General features: G+C 44.6%; 1 protein-coding gene across 2 annotated transcripts in view; it reads right to left on the bottom strand.

The window, feature by feature from the left end:
* Positions 1 to 15,368, bottom strand: part of MCF2L2 (MCF.2 cell line derived transforming sequence-like 2) — a 168,865-nt gene that overhangs the window by 13,498 nt on the left and 139,999 nt on the right. For both annotated transcript variants that reach the window (XM_081139235.1, XM_081139236.1), the window contains exons 23-25: positions 9,699 to 9,914; positions 9,009 to 9,101; positions 8,779 to 8,857 (exon numbers count right to left, since the gene is read on the bottom strand). In XM_081139235.1, coding sequence (XP_080995361.1) covers positions 8,779 to 8,857; positions 9,009 to 9,101; positions 9,699 to 9,914 — 388 coding nt within the window. The remainder of the gene's footprint in view (positions 1 to 8,778; positions 8,858 to 9,008; positions 9,102 to 9,698; positions 9,915 to 15,368) is intronic.

Genomic DNA, 15,368 nt, shown 5'->3' on the forward strand with positions numbered 1-15,368 from the left:
CACTGGCAAGGAGGTCCTCTGAGTCTCCCACGGTGCTTTCAGTTGGTGATTAACCTGAGCCTGTCATTCTCATCAGTGCATCAATGGTGCTGAGCAACAGCCTCCCAAATCCACAGTCCTGACAGCTGATATTTTCCCTAAAACCTCTCAAATACCAGAGACACTGCACCAGCTGGTGAATCCCTGTCCACCTACATCTGATCCCAGGTCACCACAGGTGAAGGTCTTAGCAAATGAGCTGTGACAGCAGGCGAGGGACCAGGACTGTCGACACCACTTGCTGCTGGTGATGGGGTCCTCTTGGCCAGCAAGTGACCCAACACCAGAATCCCATCCTTGCTAGGACCGCTCCTGGTACTAACAGTCTTAGGTCAGGCTTCCCAGAAGGCTGTGCAAGCAAGCTATAGAGAAAGGGCTTTCAGACGAAACTCGCAAGGCGATGAGGGCAACGGGGAGGGCAGGGAGGAAGCCAGTGCGGGCCGGGGGCAGCTGACGTCTCAGCCTGACCACCTGGAAACCCTAGAGCATGGATGGTCCCACAAGGGTTCCGTCTTGAGGCAGAAGGTCTGGCTTCTGTACCGGAATCAGTCAGTCATTGGCTGCCTGTTGCTTGCCCTTCCGGGAGGTCATAACCCCTCAGGAAGTTTCTGTGACATGGCTCTGGGGGCAATTCTCAGAATGCAACAATGGTGAGCTTTTAGCAGCTGTGGTGAGCTTTAGCATCTAACCTCCTAACAGCTGAACAGCGGATGACTCTGCCTGATAAAAAGAATTTGGGCAAGGTGTCAACAGCCTCTATTGTACCACTGTGTGTGGGCTTTAAAAACCAAAAAAAAAAGGAAAAGAAACAAAAGAAAAAAGTTGATAGATTTTTAGTTTTAGTTTTACAGAAAATTTGAGCAGAAAGGAGAGAATTCCTGTATAAATCCCCTGCAATCTCTCCCTACACAGTTTCTCCTGTATTAGCCTCTTGCATTAGGGTGATACATTTGTTACCATTGGTAAACCAATACTGCTGCATGGTTAACGGACTTCACAGTTTACATTAGGGTTTATTCTTTGTGTCGTACAGTTACGGGTTATGGGTTATGGTTATGACAAATGCATAGCGCTGTGTGTTCATTATATCATGCAAAATAGTTTCATTGCCCTAAAAATCCCCTGTGCTCCATCTGTCTATTCTTCCCCCTCCACCCCTAAACCCCTGGTGACCCTGAGCTTTTCACTGTCTCTATAGTTTTGCCTTTCCCAGAATGTCATATAGATGGAATCATACAGTATGTAGTCTTTTAAAATCGGCTTCTTTTATCTAGCAATATACATTTATGTTTCCTCCATGTCTTTGGTGACTTGATAGCTCATTTCTTTCTCTTTTTTAAAATATATCTTTATTGATTTCAGAGAGAGGAAGGGAGAGGGAGAAAGAGAAACGTCAATGATGAGAGAGCCACTGATCGGCCCCACCCTGCACCCCTCCTCCTGGAGACTGAACAGGCAGCCTGGGCATGTGCCCTGACGGGGACTCCAACTGCCATCTCCTAGATCATAGGTCGATGCTCAACCGCTGAGCCATACCAGCCAGGCATCGCTCGTTTCTTTTTGTTGCTGAATAATATCCTATTGTTTGGATGTACCATAGTTTGCAACTCATTTGGGTAAATACCAAGGAGTATGATGGTTGGACCATGTGGCAAAACTATCTTTAGCTTTGTAAGGAACTGCCAACTGACTTCCATTTTGCATTCTTACCAGCAATGAATGAGAGCTCCTGTCGCTCAATATCCTCACCAGCATTTGGTATTTTCAGTGTATTGTAATACTTTTCACAACATAACTGAGGGTGGTTTTTTGGGTTTTTTTTGAGGTTTTGCCAGTCTTCTGACGAGCAGACTGGTTTTTGTGAACCTAACAAGTGGAAAAACCACCAAAGCTCACATTGACTTAACAGTCATTTCCCTGTTACTTTTCTGTCTCCGGAAACCAGCCTACTTTCCTAGCACTGGAAGTGTGTGAATGCATGTGTGTATACACACGGATGCACACAGACACGCATGGACACAGTCTATAACCAGCATAGACTAGGACATGTGTAACTAAATGTTATCCATTCTCTGCTCACCTCACACCTTTGGGCCTGGTGACCTTTAATTAGTAGACTAGAGACAAAAGGGAAAAAAGACAGGCATCTGGACAATCCATATTCTTATGTTTTTGGTGAAGGAGGAATTTTAACTTCATCAATTGGCTCATATCTGCAAATTTGTAGATTGTGCCCATCTTGACTCTCTGTTCTCAGGCAAAGGGTGTTTTAAAGGTCTCTTTAAGGGGTTCTTGGCACATGAAAAAAGGAGTTAAATGCCTCAAGAATGAAACATACCTTATGCCTAGATAAGGTTGATAGGCTCAGTTTTCTAATAGTTTTTGATAGTTTGTTAAATAAATGACCTAAATAAATAAATAATCTGTTAAAACTAAGTTGTTAAATAAATAACCTACTAGGTTGGGAACAGAATTCTGAACACATACTTCACTCTCTGTAGGACCCCACCTGAAAAAGGAATCCAATACCAGGGGTCTTCCTTCATCTTGAGGTTTTCAAAATAAAAAAGGAAGCTGGGATGTGGCTTGATCAGAGACAGTATTGGGGGATAAAGTCAATTATTTAGGAGATAAAAATATTTTACCTTTTATAAAAAAAAAGTTTCACAAGCCAATACCAAGTCTCCAAGGAAAACAAAACATAAAAATTTCACACTGAAGCAGGATAGTAAGAAGCTAGGAAAATTCCTTGGCAAGCGGAATGGGGAAATTGAGACAGGTAGCCGAACAATTTACAGCCAGATGATAAATTGCAAGGTCTTATCTTCCCTGACTGAGGCCACTTAGGAGCAAATGGTTTTCACATTCCAGACTGTGCTGGGGCAGACCTGCCTCAGCCCCTCTTCAGTGACTTTTTTTTTTTTTTTTAAATCCTCACCCAAGGATATGTTTATTGATTAATTTTTTTAGAGAGAGAGGAAGGGAGAGAGAGAGAAACATCAAAGTGAGAGAGAAACATTGATCCATTGCTTCCCATCCTGGGGATCGAACCTGCAACCTAGGCATGTGCCCTGACCAGGAATCAAACCTGCAGTCTTTTTGGTGTATGGGGCGATGCTCCAACCAGCTGAGCTACCCAGCTGGGGCATTCGGTGACATTCTTTGAAAGTGAAACTAACCAGAAAATGACCCTGACCCTTCAATATGCTCATTTTGATAATTCAGCATATTGAAGGACACACCTGGAAAGCTGATGAATATTCTGTTGAGGTCCTCCCCTGAGACCTCCCCTAAAATTCCTGCCTTTAGAAAACAAATAAAAACCCCTCACGAAGCCAGTACATGCTCTCTTTGGAGCACACCCTCGCCTTTCCTTTTCTGGGGAGTGTACTTTTGCTTTCTTTCTCTTAAGCTGTAAGGGTATCCATGAGACTTGCAACCTGGGGAGCAGCAGGCAGTGGCAGCTTGTCCCAGGCTAACGCCCTGAGCCTGTTCCAAGGCCATGTTTTCTCTGACTTTTTAGTGAACTAAAAGCAGCCTCGCCCTGGCTCTCTCCCGTTGCTTCTTCTGTCCTAAGCCCTCCCTTTGTTTCACTGTCCCCAGCTTTAATAAGGGTACTCATCACCTGGACTTGAGTTGTGAAATCTTTCCTGCTCAGTCAAGAACCCACACTCCACAGGCCAGCCCGAGGGAGACCTGCTCCAGGCCTGGTTCCTTCCTGGTGACACCTCCCAGAGATTCTGCTATAACCCACAGAAGGATGGGCCTTATCACACAAAGGAAATTTGGGGACCATATTCTATGACTTCTCACCAGCCAAGATTTTTTTCAAGCCTCACTTTTCCTGTTCTGTACCAAGAATAGGTGATATTTTATTTTCCAAATATAACATTTTATAGCACACATATATACCCTAAATGAGAATCACTGCCTTATGAAATGGCATTGCCATTAATATTTGTTGACTAAGATTAAACATCCTGTTAATTTGCCATTTCATGATCCTTGAAGAAGCAGACATTACTTAGCCTTGACCGTGAGTGTGTGTGTGTGTGTGTGTGTGTGTAGGGTTCTTCAATGACTTTTTGTACTTTGTAGGTGCTCAATAAATGTACTTTGAACTAAAGCTCTTTCCAGAGGCCTTTTCCAAATAAATTATATGCTTGAATACATACTTCGTGTCCCACCAAACTAATCACATAATATCCCATAATCAAAATCTGAAATACTAAATTCACAAGAGTTTGGTTGCGGGCAGTGGTAAAGCAGAAAGTAGAAGGTCTTTTGGAAAAGATCATCCTTAGTTTAAATACGCAAGGAAAGAAAAGATGACAACAAAAACAGCACATTCAAAGCCCCATAAGCATATAAAATATAAAAATGCTTCCACACTTGTTTTTCTTTTGACCCCATACCCAAATCTGCCTACCAGAAAACTGACACCCAAAGGAAATTAGAGGAGAAGTCTTGTGGGAAGGCACACACTTAAGTGCGTAAGTGGACTAAGTGCTCCCAACCTTTCTGTGGAAGGAGCAGTAAAGCGCCACCATTCAGCGTCTTTATTCCCAGGCAGACAGCCTGGCATTCCTCTTATCCCTACCCATTTCCTTAGGAGGTCAGCTTTTCCAAAGAGGGAGTCACTTCTCAATGTGAAACATTTCCCTTCAGTTAGAGTCTGGTCTAATTAGACCTATGCGAATGAGTATCAGGAAATAATGTTATACCTTTCTTCTCAGTCACATAATCAAGGAAGCGCTGAGACTCAGGCAACGCCTTCCTCGATTTCTAAACTGGGAGGTTACCCATTGCTTCCACGCCCCACTCTCCCACTGGATCCTACCTTTAATCCTACGGGTGTGCCGGGCACTGGGTTTTCCTACTACTAGTAACTCTTCCTATATTTCAATCCAGGCTGCAAATTCCACTTTCTTGCCTTTGCTTTGGAGACCTGTACCTGAGCACTGAGCCACTGGAGGGAATGGCACGTGCATTCCTCCCTATGCTAGTCGGAGTGGTGCTGGCTCGCCCCAGGTTCTCGGGGTCTCAAGGGCCTCCTTCGCCCGCCCCCTCCTTCACTTGCGTCTGAGATCTGCCCTGGCTCTGTGATGTTCAACAAGGGACTGTTCAAGGGACACCACTTGCCAGATCATACAGTTAACTTCTAAGTGGGAGAGGCCCTCCCCTTCCATCCTCTTAAAAGCTGTTTCATTGGCTCACAGTTGTTCCCTCCTACCGCCTCCCCCGTCCTGAAATGCCAACTGTTATAGTACCTTTTGGGGTTGGATTAGCTTGACAAATAAACACATACTGGGCCCTGGAGGTCAAAAGTCAATAAAATGTGCCTTCAGCTAAACTTCTTCAGGGCGGTTTGCGAGCCGGATGCGATTAGTCAATGAGTCCTTTTGGTTGTTCATTCACCAAACATTTACTGAGCACCTGTGCGAGTGCCAGGCCCTCAATAATAGGAGGCCCGAGGGCCGCCCAGACTAATGAGACGGCTTCCATGGCCTGCAAGAGGAGTTCATGGTCTGGGGGGAGGAGAACTTCCCATCATAAAATTATAACATTGCACGTTAAGTGCTGGACTAGAGTGCTTCGTAGGAGCGTGGGCACAGAGGGGAGGGAGAGGGACTCAGCTGTCTCCCGGGAGCCCACGCCCCTTCCCTGTCATCTCTTTGCTTTAGGTCAGGGGTGCTGTCATCAGGATCAGGCCAGCGAGCTCCTGCCCCTGAACTGGATCACAGTCTATAAGTTCATTCAACACGCATTTATTAAATGCCTCCTGCGCTCCTTGCACAGGGAACTACTAAGGAGAAAGTGTGTAAGTGGGCAGGACAGATGGGAAAGGAGCACCAGTGAGAACTTAACCTGGAAAGAAGTGCGAGTGCATCTCGCCTCCCTCGCATATCAGGAGGAATGATGACAGGGAATGAGGGAGGCTCAGAGAGTACCTAGGAGCGTATATATTTGCCTCCTCTGTAAACTAGGAGGCAGGGCAGCCCGCTGAAAATAGCGTTAGAACTGGAGGTTCCCATATGAAAGCTCAAGAGAACAGCCAGAAACAAGGGTACTTAAGGGAGATTTCAAAATCGCAGGTATGACCTCAACTGACAACACAGCAAGCGAGCATTAGGAATGATACCCTAGGTGGCAGTGGGGCTGAAGAACTAATTGTGTGGTTTTAAATGGAAAATCCTTCGTAATAAGCTAAGTGCTAAAAATATCAATAAAAGAAATCATGTAGAATTAATATGGACTATCTACAATATTCCACACACCTAGCACTTGCTTCAACCTGCAGATTCCCTTGGCTTGAGATTTAAAAAATCAGCACTCTCAAATGTAAGTCAATTTGGATTGATTTTACATATTGGTGATATACATATACACACAGAGAGAATGCTATGAAAATATATGAAAGTGTGTAGATCTGTCTTACTTTCCTAGTAAGTCAGAAACATTTCTGCAGTCCTGGCTGACTTGCCCCTGGAGTCCTCGCCCACTTCTCTGCCCATCCTGCTGCATTCCCTGTGAGCCTCGATTCTGGGTCCCTCCCACTTTCCACAGTTAGTGCCATAAACGATGTGCCCAGTAAGTGCTCATTTTTTCCACCTGAGCCCAAATTACTTGGTGAGGGAAAGATGAGTTGTTTCAGGGGCAGTGATAAGAATCGCATTCTTTGCTCAGGTCTTGTGCTGGCTATTAGAACACCACCAGGTCTCGAGTGCCAGTGGCTCCCACTGCCTCCAGCAGCACACAGCCAAACTCCTCAGCCTGGTGCATATTTGCGGCCTCCCCTCTCCCAATCTCATTTCCTCCACTCTATCCATGAACCTCTCAAGCAAGGATGTGAATCATCACTGAACATGCTCGCTTAGAGGCAGCTTAGTTTTTGGGTCCACTCTTTACCCCCATGTGGCTGCCACGAGTTGCCCAGTTGCTGAGATGGGCCTGTGTGGCCTTGATTTCCGGGCCTGAGCCCCAGCTTTCTGCGCCGTGCCCCCTCCCCCCCACTGTACCCCATCCACCACATGGCGGTTTTCTGATCACATATCTAGTTTATCTTTTTCCATACGATGTACACTCACCCTCGCATCCTCCTGACCCCTTGAAGATCAAAAAAGACACAGAAAGGATATGAAATGGTTGCATTCCTGCTAAGTCTCTGAAGACAAAGCTTATCTTTTCACATTTTTATAATTTTCCTTACCAAGCACAAAAAACATTGCCAGTATAAATAATAGGAAATAGATTTTCCACAAGACAAGCAAGCACTTCTTAACCTTAGTAACATCACCTGAAGGAAGTATTAGAATTCAATTGATGAAGCTTGTAGATTTTCCTACAAAATATTCCCGCTGTTATGAAGGTCAATTGGGGAAAAAAATGTGACAGGGCAAAGCCCGCTCAGAGAACACAGCAAGCAACATTTGTGAAAATGGCACTGGAAAATATCCCTCCAAAAATTCCCCATAAAAGCATGGAAAAAACTGGCAAAAGTAGCCAGAAGCAATATTTTCACAACTCTGGGAATTAAACAAAGGCTTACGGCATTTGGGACAGCATTTATTTAAGAGAAACAGCTGAATCTCAGTATGAACAGTGAGCTTTGTGGTGTTTTGGTTGCCCCATTCCCATCTGCCCCCCGCTTCTTTGTGACAGCTTCAGAAACCAATAGCCTGCAGGACAGGACTGGAGCTCCTTCAGATCTCTTCCCAGAGAACTGTTATTATTTCACTTATCTGGGGGTTCCTTACAACAACATACCTGCAAATATGTCTTTATTAGGCCTGATTCAAAGCTTGCCTAGTGTGCAAAGGCTTTTCCCCGGGGGGCATTTGTAGAAAATGAGTGGAGACGATTGTTTAGCTTCCTCAGAAAGTTAACATAGAGTTTCCACATGTCTCAGCATACGTATCCCAGAGAACTGATAACATAGGATCACACGAACACTCGTACTCAAGTTTCCAGAGCAGCGTCATTTACAATATCCAGAAAGTGAAAGCTACTCGAATATCCCCAGCAGGTGAATGGCAAACAAACAGGCACATCCACACAGGGCACCATTACCCGCCTACGGAGAGTGAGGTACTTAGTCATGGGGCAACGTGGATGAAAGCTGAAAAGACTAGGCTGGTGAAACTAGACAGGAAGTGCTACATTTCGTATGACTCCATTTATATTAAATGTCCAGAATAAGAATGTACATAGAGACAGAAGGTAGATGAGTGGTCATCGGGGGCTGGAGAGAGGTAGAAGATGGGGAGCAATTGTCAATGGTACATTGGGGGGAGGGGTGATGAAAATATTCTGGAGTTTGTCACGTGGTGATGGTTGTACAGCCTCATGAATAGACTAAAACCCAATGAATTGTACATTTTAAGAGAGTGAATTTTATGTTATATTAATTATATTTCAATTTTTTAAAAAATCGTACAGCTTCTGAAAGTAGTATTAGCCATTTAAGGTTCCATTCACATTTTCTTGGGCGGCTTTGCGATATTGGAATGAGAAAGTTAATCTTGGCAATTAGATATGTGGGTGGAACACAAGTAAAAGGGCCACACCTACCTACAACCACAAAAAACCCCACCTAGGTGCTTTCAGGTGCTGTAAATATGTGGCCACAGTTATTTTCCTGGCAAACTGTTTTCCTTAACAATATCCCCAATCTGTACACCCACCTCAAAGTTGGAAACAGTATACTCTCCAGACCCAAGTCAGCAGGTGTAACCCTACCTTTATTATTGTTTTGCTGTTCCATCAATAATTTACTTATTTCCGAAAACCAGCTATCTCTGTCTTCTTTTGAAGCTGCCTGCAATTACAGATAGGAAAACACTATGAGTGTCAGATCACCTGGAGTATGAATTGCGCAGGGCTTTACTCTCTGCGTGACCATTAAAATAATGAAATAGAAAACACTCGTCAGGTCATGGGGACACCTCTGGGGAAGACACAAGCTTTACCTGCAGGATGTATTTCTCAAGTCCATTTCGGTTGGCAATTTCAAACTTTCTGTTGCTCCCCCTTTCAAGTTGGTGAATTGAAAGTGTCGTCAACTATTGTAAAGAAAGAAGAAAAATTTTCTATACCATCGCTTTCTGATTTCAAGATTGTCACTGTCAGCTACGCTAATCCTTTCTACCCCGATGTCTCTCTTCTTCCATCTTCCTTCCAAGTGTTTTGCTGTCTTCTCTTAATGGCTCTAAGGAGCATATAATACAACCTGGTACAATGTCACCTGTCTGGTCAGTTTCAGAGGATAGCAGACCATATCTTTCCATCTGTAGAGCTGTAGCCCACAACCTTTAAGCAAAGAGATCACCTCTCCTTTAACACAAGCTCTAACCATCAAGACTTTCACTCTTCTGCCTGGAAGAAAGAGGGTACTTTTTAAATTAATGTGTCCAGACAGGCCGCAGTCCCTTTTCTCTACTTAGCACAAAATGCCCTGTTCCAGCCCTGGCGCCGTCTACTAACTGATTCCAAGCCCTGCCTCTGGAGTCAGACCTGGGTGTAGGTTCCAGTTCTGCTGCGTGGCATTTGCTAAGTTAACCTCACCTCTCTACGCTACAGTCTCCCGTCTATAAAATAAGGGTGATTATATTCCTCCCCATAGGGTGTGCTGACTGCCAGGTGCAAGGGGACTCGTTTACCTTCATGGACTTCTTAAAGCTGTAATGAGGAGACAGGCCCTGGTCGCTGGGCTCCATTCGTATCTTACAGAACACGATTCCCTTTTCAAACAGGTAGATTTGCCGCTGGCTGGGCTTGAACCGCATGAAATCCTTCACCTTGTGCCGCTCCCTGCGCACGGTCCAGACGCTGAAGAGGCCCCGCAGCAGCAGCCGGCCCAGCGCGCCGATGTCTTCCTTTCGGAACCACAGACACACAAAACGAAGCTGCTGAGCTACTCGACAGGCCAAGAGCTCTCAGGGTCTGTTTCCAAATGACAAATCATGCTTCTTCGAAGTTCACAATCTTAGAAGTGCCGCTCGGGCTAATCTGTCACTAAACCAACACTGTGTAAGCTTCACTGAGCATGACGCCGCCGCTCAGTTACATCAGGAAACAGCGCAGCAGCGTACGGCAATAAACGACAGCGGGTTGGCAAGGCTGGAATTAAGATAGTGGGACTCGAATATTTTTGCCTTGCAGCTAATTTTAGCGAGCAGAGTTCCATTTCTTCTCCTTTGTTTCTGATACATGGCACTACTTAAAAAGGGCAAGAAATTAACATTTGAATTATGCTCGAGAGAGACCTTTTTTCTTTTTTTTTTAAATCCTCACCCGAAGGTATTTTTTTCCATTGATTTTTTTTAAAGAGAGTGGGAGAAAGGGAGGCAGGAGAGAGAGACAAAAACATCAGTGTGAGAGAGACACATGGATTGGTTGCCTCCTGCAAGCATGTGCCCCTCGGGGGCCAAGGATCGAATCAGGAGAGACAGAATTTTTGCTGCATCGTCGATCTCTGACAATCCATGTGCTCCACCTGTGTCCTAATAGCTGCTTCATGTCTACGAGAACCTGGGATCGTGAGATTTGTTCTGAAAGGAGAAAGCCTAATAGGACCTAATCTTCATGACACAGTAATGGAAACGGTAATTACTTCAACCCTACGTGGTTCAGAGTGAGTGAACCGTGAAAAGATCATCTCAAGTGACAAATTTTTAAAAAAGCCTCTTTGGCTCTAGGGCACACACTAGGTGCCTCTCTCTCCACCAGCAAGCCCACCTTCCCCCCTGAAAGTTCAAATGAGGTGTCCCTGCCTCCTGAGTTCTCTCTAAAGGGTAGTGGAGTGACATGAGCTAGGAATGTGGTATTTTTCAAAACTTACATCACTTAAAGCAGAACATCCAGAATTTATTACCTTGAATCAAACACCGAAAGGAAAAATTATTTGAACAGGACCAGGACAGCAATTTCCCTGAGCTACATGTAGCTGAGATAAATCCCTACAATTTCTGATTGTTAGTACTATAAATATGTATATTATGTACAACTCGTTAGGCATTTTTGCAATTTATTGCTTATACTGAACAAACTGTGAATATTTTCTTTTTAAAAAATTGACTGTACTTCTGAAATTCTAAAATAAAAATTCACAAGCAATAAACTCGAGTAATTTCTATCGGGCCTGTGGCGTATTTCCTGTGCTAATTTTTTCTTTTTGCTTTGTAAAATTTGCATGTGTGAACTCCTCATGGAGGAATAAAGAGCCCAGCTATAAGGCCCTCTTTCCTAAAAGCTCTAGACTGCACAGGCTCCCAGACAGATGGCTGGATGGGTCCATGAGGACCCTCGAGAAGTTTCTCCATGAGGATCCTTGAGAAGTTTCTCACTATACCCACATCCTTCAAGGAGCCATGCAAATGTAACCACACCAGCCCTCTGCGACTTTCTCCTTTAAACCCATTCAATCTGCATGACATAAACATAAATACTATGGGAAATATGTTTTAGTCAAGGCAACTGGCCAAAGTAAATGCTTAATATTGGCCACATGAACAACCATAATCAATAGTTTTTATTGTCAAATGTATTTATACTCCACCTCATTTCAAAAATTTGATACATTTTATAAAATATATACATTGTGCGCAGACAGAAAATAACTGAGGAAATTAAGGTAAAGAAAAAAAAGATGAAAAAGTTGTATTTAAGACCCATGCAACAAAGCCTTGTACACTTGCTGCAGACCCGGCTCTGACCTTCCAGCAGCAGCGCAGAGGGAAGCCCAGTGAGTTTATGCAAATCATGTTCAGGAGACGCCTGGGCTCCTGTTAATCCTGCTAATGAGGCGAGAGAGAAATCTCTCCCATGCGTCCTCACAAAGAGTCACTGAGTCAAATACCGAGCACACCCTCAAACACACCCCAGGCTAGATAGATGAATGGAGTTTAGGTAAAGCTGTTTCTAAGGACACATTTGGCGAAGGCGGAGCATCTCTTCCTAGGCACTGTGGTAAAAGCAATTACAAAGAGGCCAGAGCAACGGGGGTGTGGACAGCAAGTCCAGGTGTACACTCTCTAGTGACCTGTAGAGGGCTGCGCCATGCTAGCGAGATGTCTGCCAAGGCCTCGGCCGCAGAGGAAACAGCCCTGCTCAAGAGGCAACAGGGAACAGCGACAGTTTTTGTCCTAATTCGCCTCTGCACTGGCCTCCTTAACCCCACCTGCAGCCGTAGCTGTTTGCATCTTGGGAGGCAACTGACCAAAGGGTGTGGTGCCAGTGAGGTGCCAGCCCCTGACCACAGAGGCCTGGTGTCAAAAGGATGCCAGAAGGCCAATCTGATCCTTGTCTCAACTGAGGAGCACTGAGGAGGAGGCAGTGAGCAGCAGGGGTTGCAGCTGTGAGATGCTCTATCAGAGGGCAGGTGGTGCAATGAACAGCAAGGAAGCAGAGCGTGAGGATGAGTCACCGGAAACTATGAGGAAGAGGAAAAGACATGGACAGAGTCAGTCTGGGGGTGGTGAGAGGCGAGGCAGAGCAGCTCCCTCCCCGGCCAAGGCCCCAGAGCCAATGGGGATCCTGGGATTGTCCAGTTCCCACCTCTGTGAGCTCGGCTCTGCCATTGACCTGATTCTTCCCGAGGTCACTGGAGGCAGCCACTGGGTTTGAGTCCAGCTGAGACAGATGAGCTGCATATCCTCCAGGTGGCCTTGCATGAATTTCCTCAGAACCATGCTCCTATAGGATTAAACAGCCAGGATGCATGCCTGTGTGCAGGTCACCCACTGCCAAGGGGAAGCAGGACCAAGGGGAGTCCTCAGAGCAGGACCAAGGATCAACCACGTACATCCTTTCTTTCCAGTCAGGCTGTAGCTTATTCGAAAGCCAGAGGCCACGTGCACAACCTCTTGCAGATATTTGTCCCTTAGAAAGTATTTATTCATTTACTGGCATTTAGTGTGTGCCTGGGAGGGGGCGGGGCATGAAGCTGAGTGCTCAGCACTATGAGGGAGTTAATGAAGTGATGCCCTTTTACTGGGTTGAATAGCAGCTCCCCCAAACTCATGTCCACATGGGACCTCAGAATTTGACGTTATTGGAAATGGGATCTCAGATGTAAGTAGTTAAAATGAGGTCATGCTGGATTAGGGTGGGTCCTAACCTAACAGCTTCTGTTCTTTTGAGAAGAAGAAACAGACACAGAGACACACACATATAGAAGACAGTCCTGGGAGGACAGGGACAGGAATTGGAGTGATGCAGCTGTACGCTAAGGAATGCCAAGCATTGCCAGAAACTATGAGTAGCCAGGAGAGGAGCAAGGCGGGAGGGCCTTTAGAGGAAGCATGGCTGTGCAACACCTTGATTCTGGACTTCTAGCTTCCAGCACTGTGAGGAAATATGTGTCTGGTTTTGAGCCACCCAATTTGTGGTGTGCTGTTATGGCAGCACCAGGAAATTTATACACCCCCAACTGGTTTTTCCACCAGTGACGTACTGCTGTGGCCCTCACTTTGGGTGTTGAAGAATCTAATGGATGTGAACTCAGAGATAGACTAGGGGTTACCCCCCAACAAATGAGCAAGTGAAAAGTCCTCCTGCATATGAGAAAGGATGGCAAAAATAAACTAGAAAATGCTACCATTTTCATGTGTGGATATTTTGTAGGTAAGAGCTCTGATATAAGAATTTTAAATGTGACCACATGGGCCAAAGAAAGAACCTGGAGGAGAGAGAGAATCCAGGGGAGCCAGCCTCCAGAAAGAGACCTCTTTGGGGTGCTCAGGTTCTCATCCCTGGCTGTGACAGCTGCTGTAACAGACCTATATACTTTTTGCACAAAGCAGCAGGAAACATCTGGATAAATAAATCAGTACAAAGCCTGGTCCAGAAACGAAAAACAGAAGCTGTAAGACAGAGGAGCCGAGATCACAATCACCAGAAGCAAAGGGGCTCCTTCCTTCCCAGTCTGATCAAGTACCCAGATAAGTCAGCCCTGGGGCCCTGTACTCAGCACCTACCAGGTACCAGGCCAGGTGCTAGGTGCCTTAAATATGATTTAATCTTCAAGTACTCCACTTAGGCGGAGGTGTCTCAGGGTGGGAAGGTGGGCAAGTCAATTCCACTGAGTCATTAAGATTGTTTACTCAGCCTTATCTTTGTAGCCAACACTATGGTAAGGAAAGCGGAAAGTAAAATAGAAACAAAATACCTGGTCCTAACCCACAATAAACTTGCAATAAAAAAACTTCCTTTAATAAATTATATAAATTTTTTCCAGAAAATTAAAATGTTTCATTCAACCTTTATTATTCAATTTTGGAACTTGTTCCTGGCAAGTCAGGATTTAAAAGGACTTTAAATGTATATCTATTTTATACATTGGATTGAACACAGGGGAAACATTGTATTGTATTGTATTGTATTGTATTGTATTGTATTGTATTTTTTGGCAAATTGAGGGAAGTAAATTAAATGTGTCTCACAAAACAAACTTTCTTTTAAAAATAATTTTTAAAAAAGTTTTTGTGATTAAATTAAACCAAGAACTGAGTATACGCAAAGAGAAAATATAAATATCAGATGGGATTTTTTTCTAGTTGTTTTAATTATGAATTCATTCAAGTTCAATTTCTTTCTTTTACAAAACCAGGTTAATATTGGACGTCAAGTAGAGAAAGTAAGGTTAAGCTGGGTTATCCAACATACGGCATATGATTGTAAACACCTTGTGATAAAGTTCTACAAAGCTGAGGCAAAGACTCGCAGGATCATTAGATCCGAATTAGTAGTAGGTGAGTTGTTAGTAAACTCTAAACAGAATCAGGTGAAGAATGTGTCTCAAGGATGGCAGCCTGGCTAAGGAGTGAAGAGATCCAAGATTCTGCCCAGAGAAATACCAGGAGGGAGGAGGGAAATAAAAAGATCACAATTTTTGCCCCTAGTTAATTTGCATGGTTTGATTTATGACAAGGAAAGATAAGAAAGGTCAGTTCAATCTGCCCAGACCTCAATAAACAGTATGTTAAAACCAGGTGAAAATGAAAAGGAAAGAGAGAGAGAGAAGGAAAGTGTCTGAACTGTCATTTTCAGATTGCTCGATCCCCGTGTGGTAAGCAGAATGGTAACGTCCCACGGAGGCCGAGGGCCTAATTCCTGGAATCTGAGAGATCAGGTTACATGCGGAATGGGTTCAGATGGAATCAAAGTTCTTTATCGGCTCCCTTTGAGATGGGGAGATTATCGTGGACTATCTGGGTGGGTCCAATGTAACCACAAAACTCCTTAAAAAGTGGGGGAGAAGCAGAAGGAAGGGTAGGAGTGATGCCATCAGTGTAAGAACTCAGTGCACTGTTGCTGGCTGTGAGGGGAGG

Source organism: Miniopterus schreibersii (genome assembly GCF_964146895.1).
Source record: "Miniopterus schreibersii genome assembly, chromosome: 5".
Taxonomy (NCBI): Eukaryota; Metazoa; Chordata; class Mammalia; order Chiroptera; family Miniopteridae; genus Miniopterus; species Miniopterus schreibersii.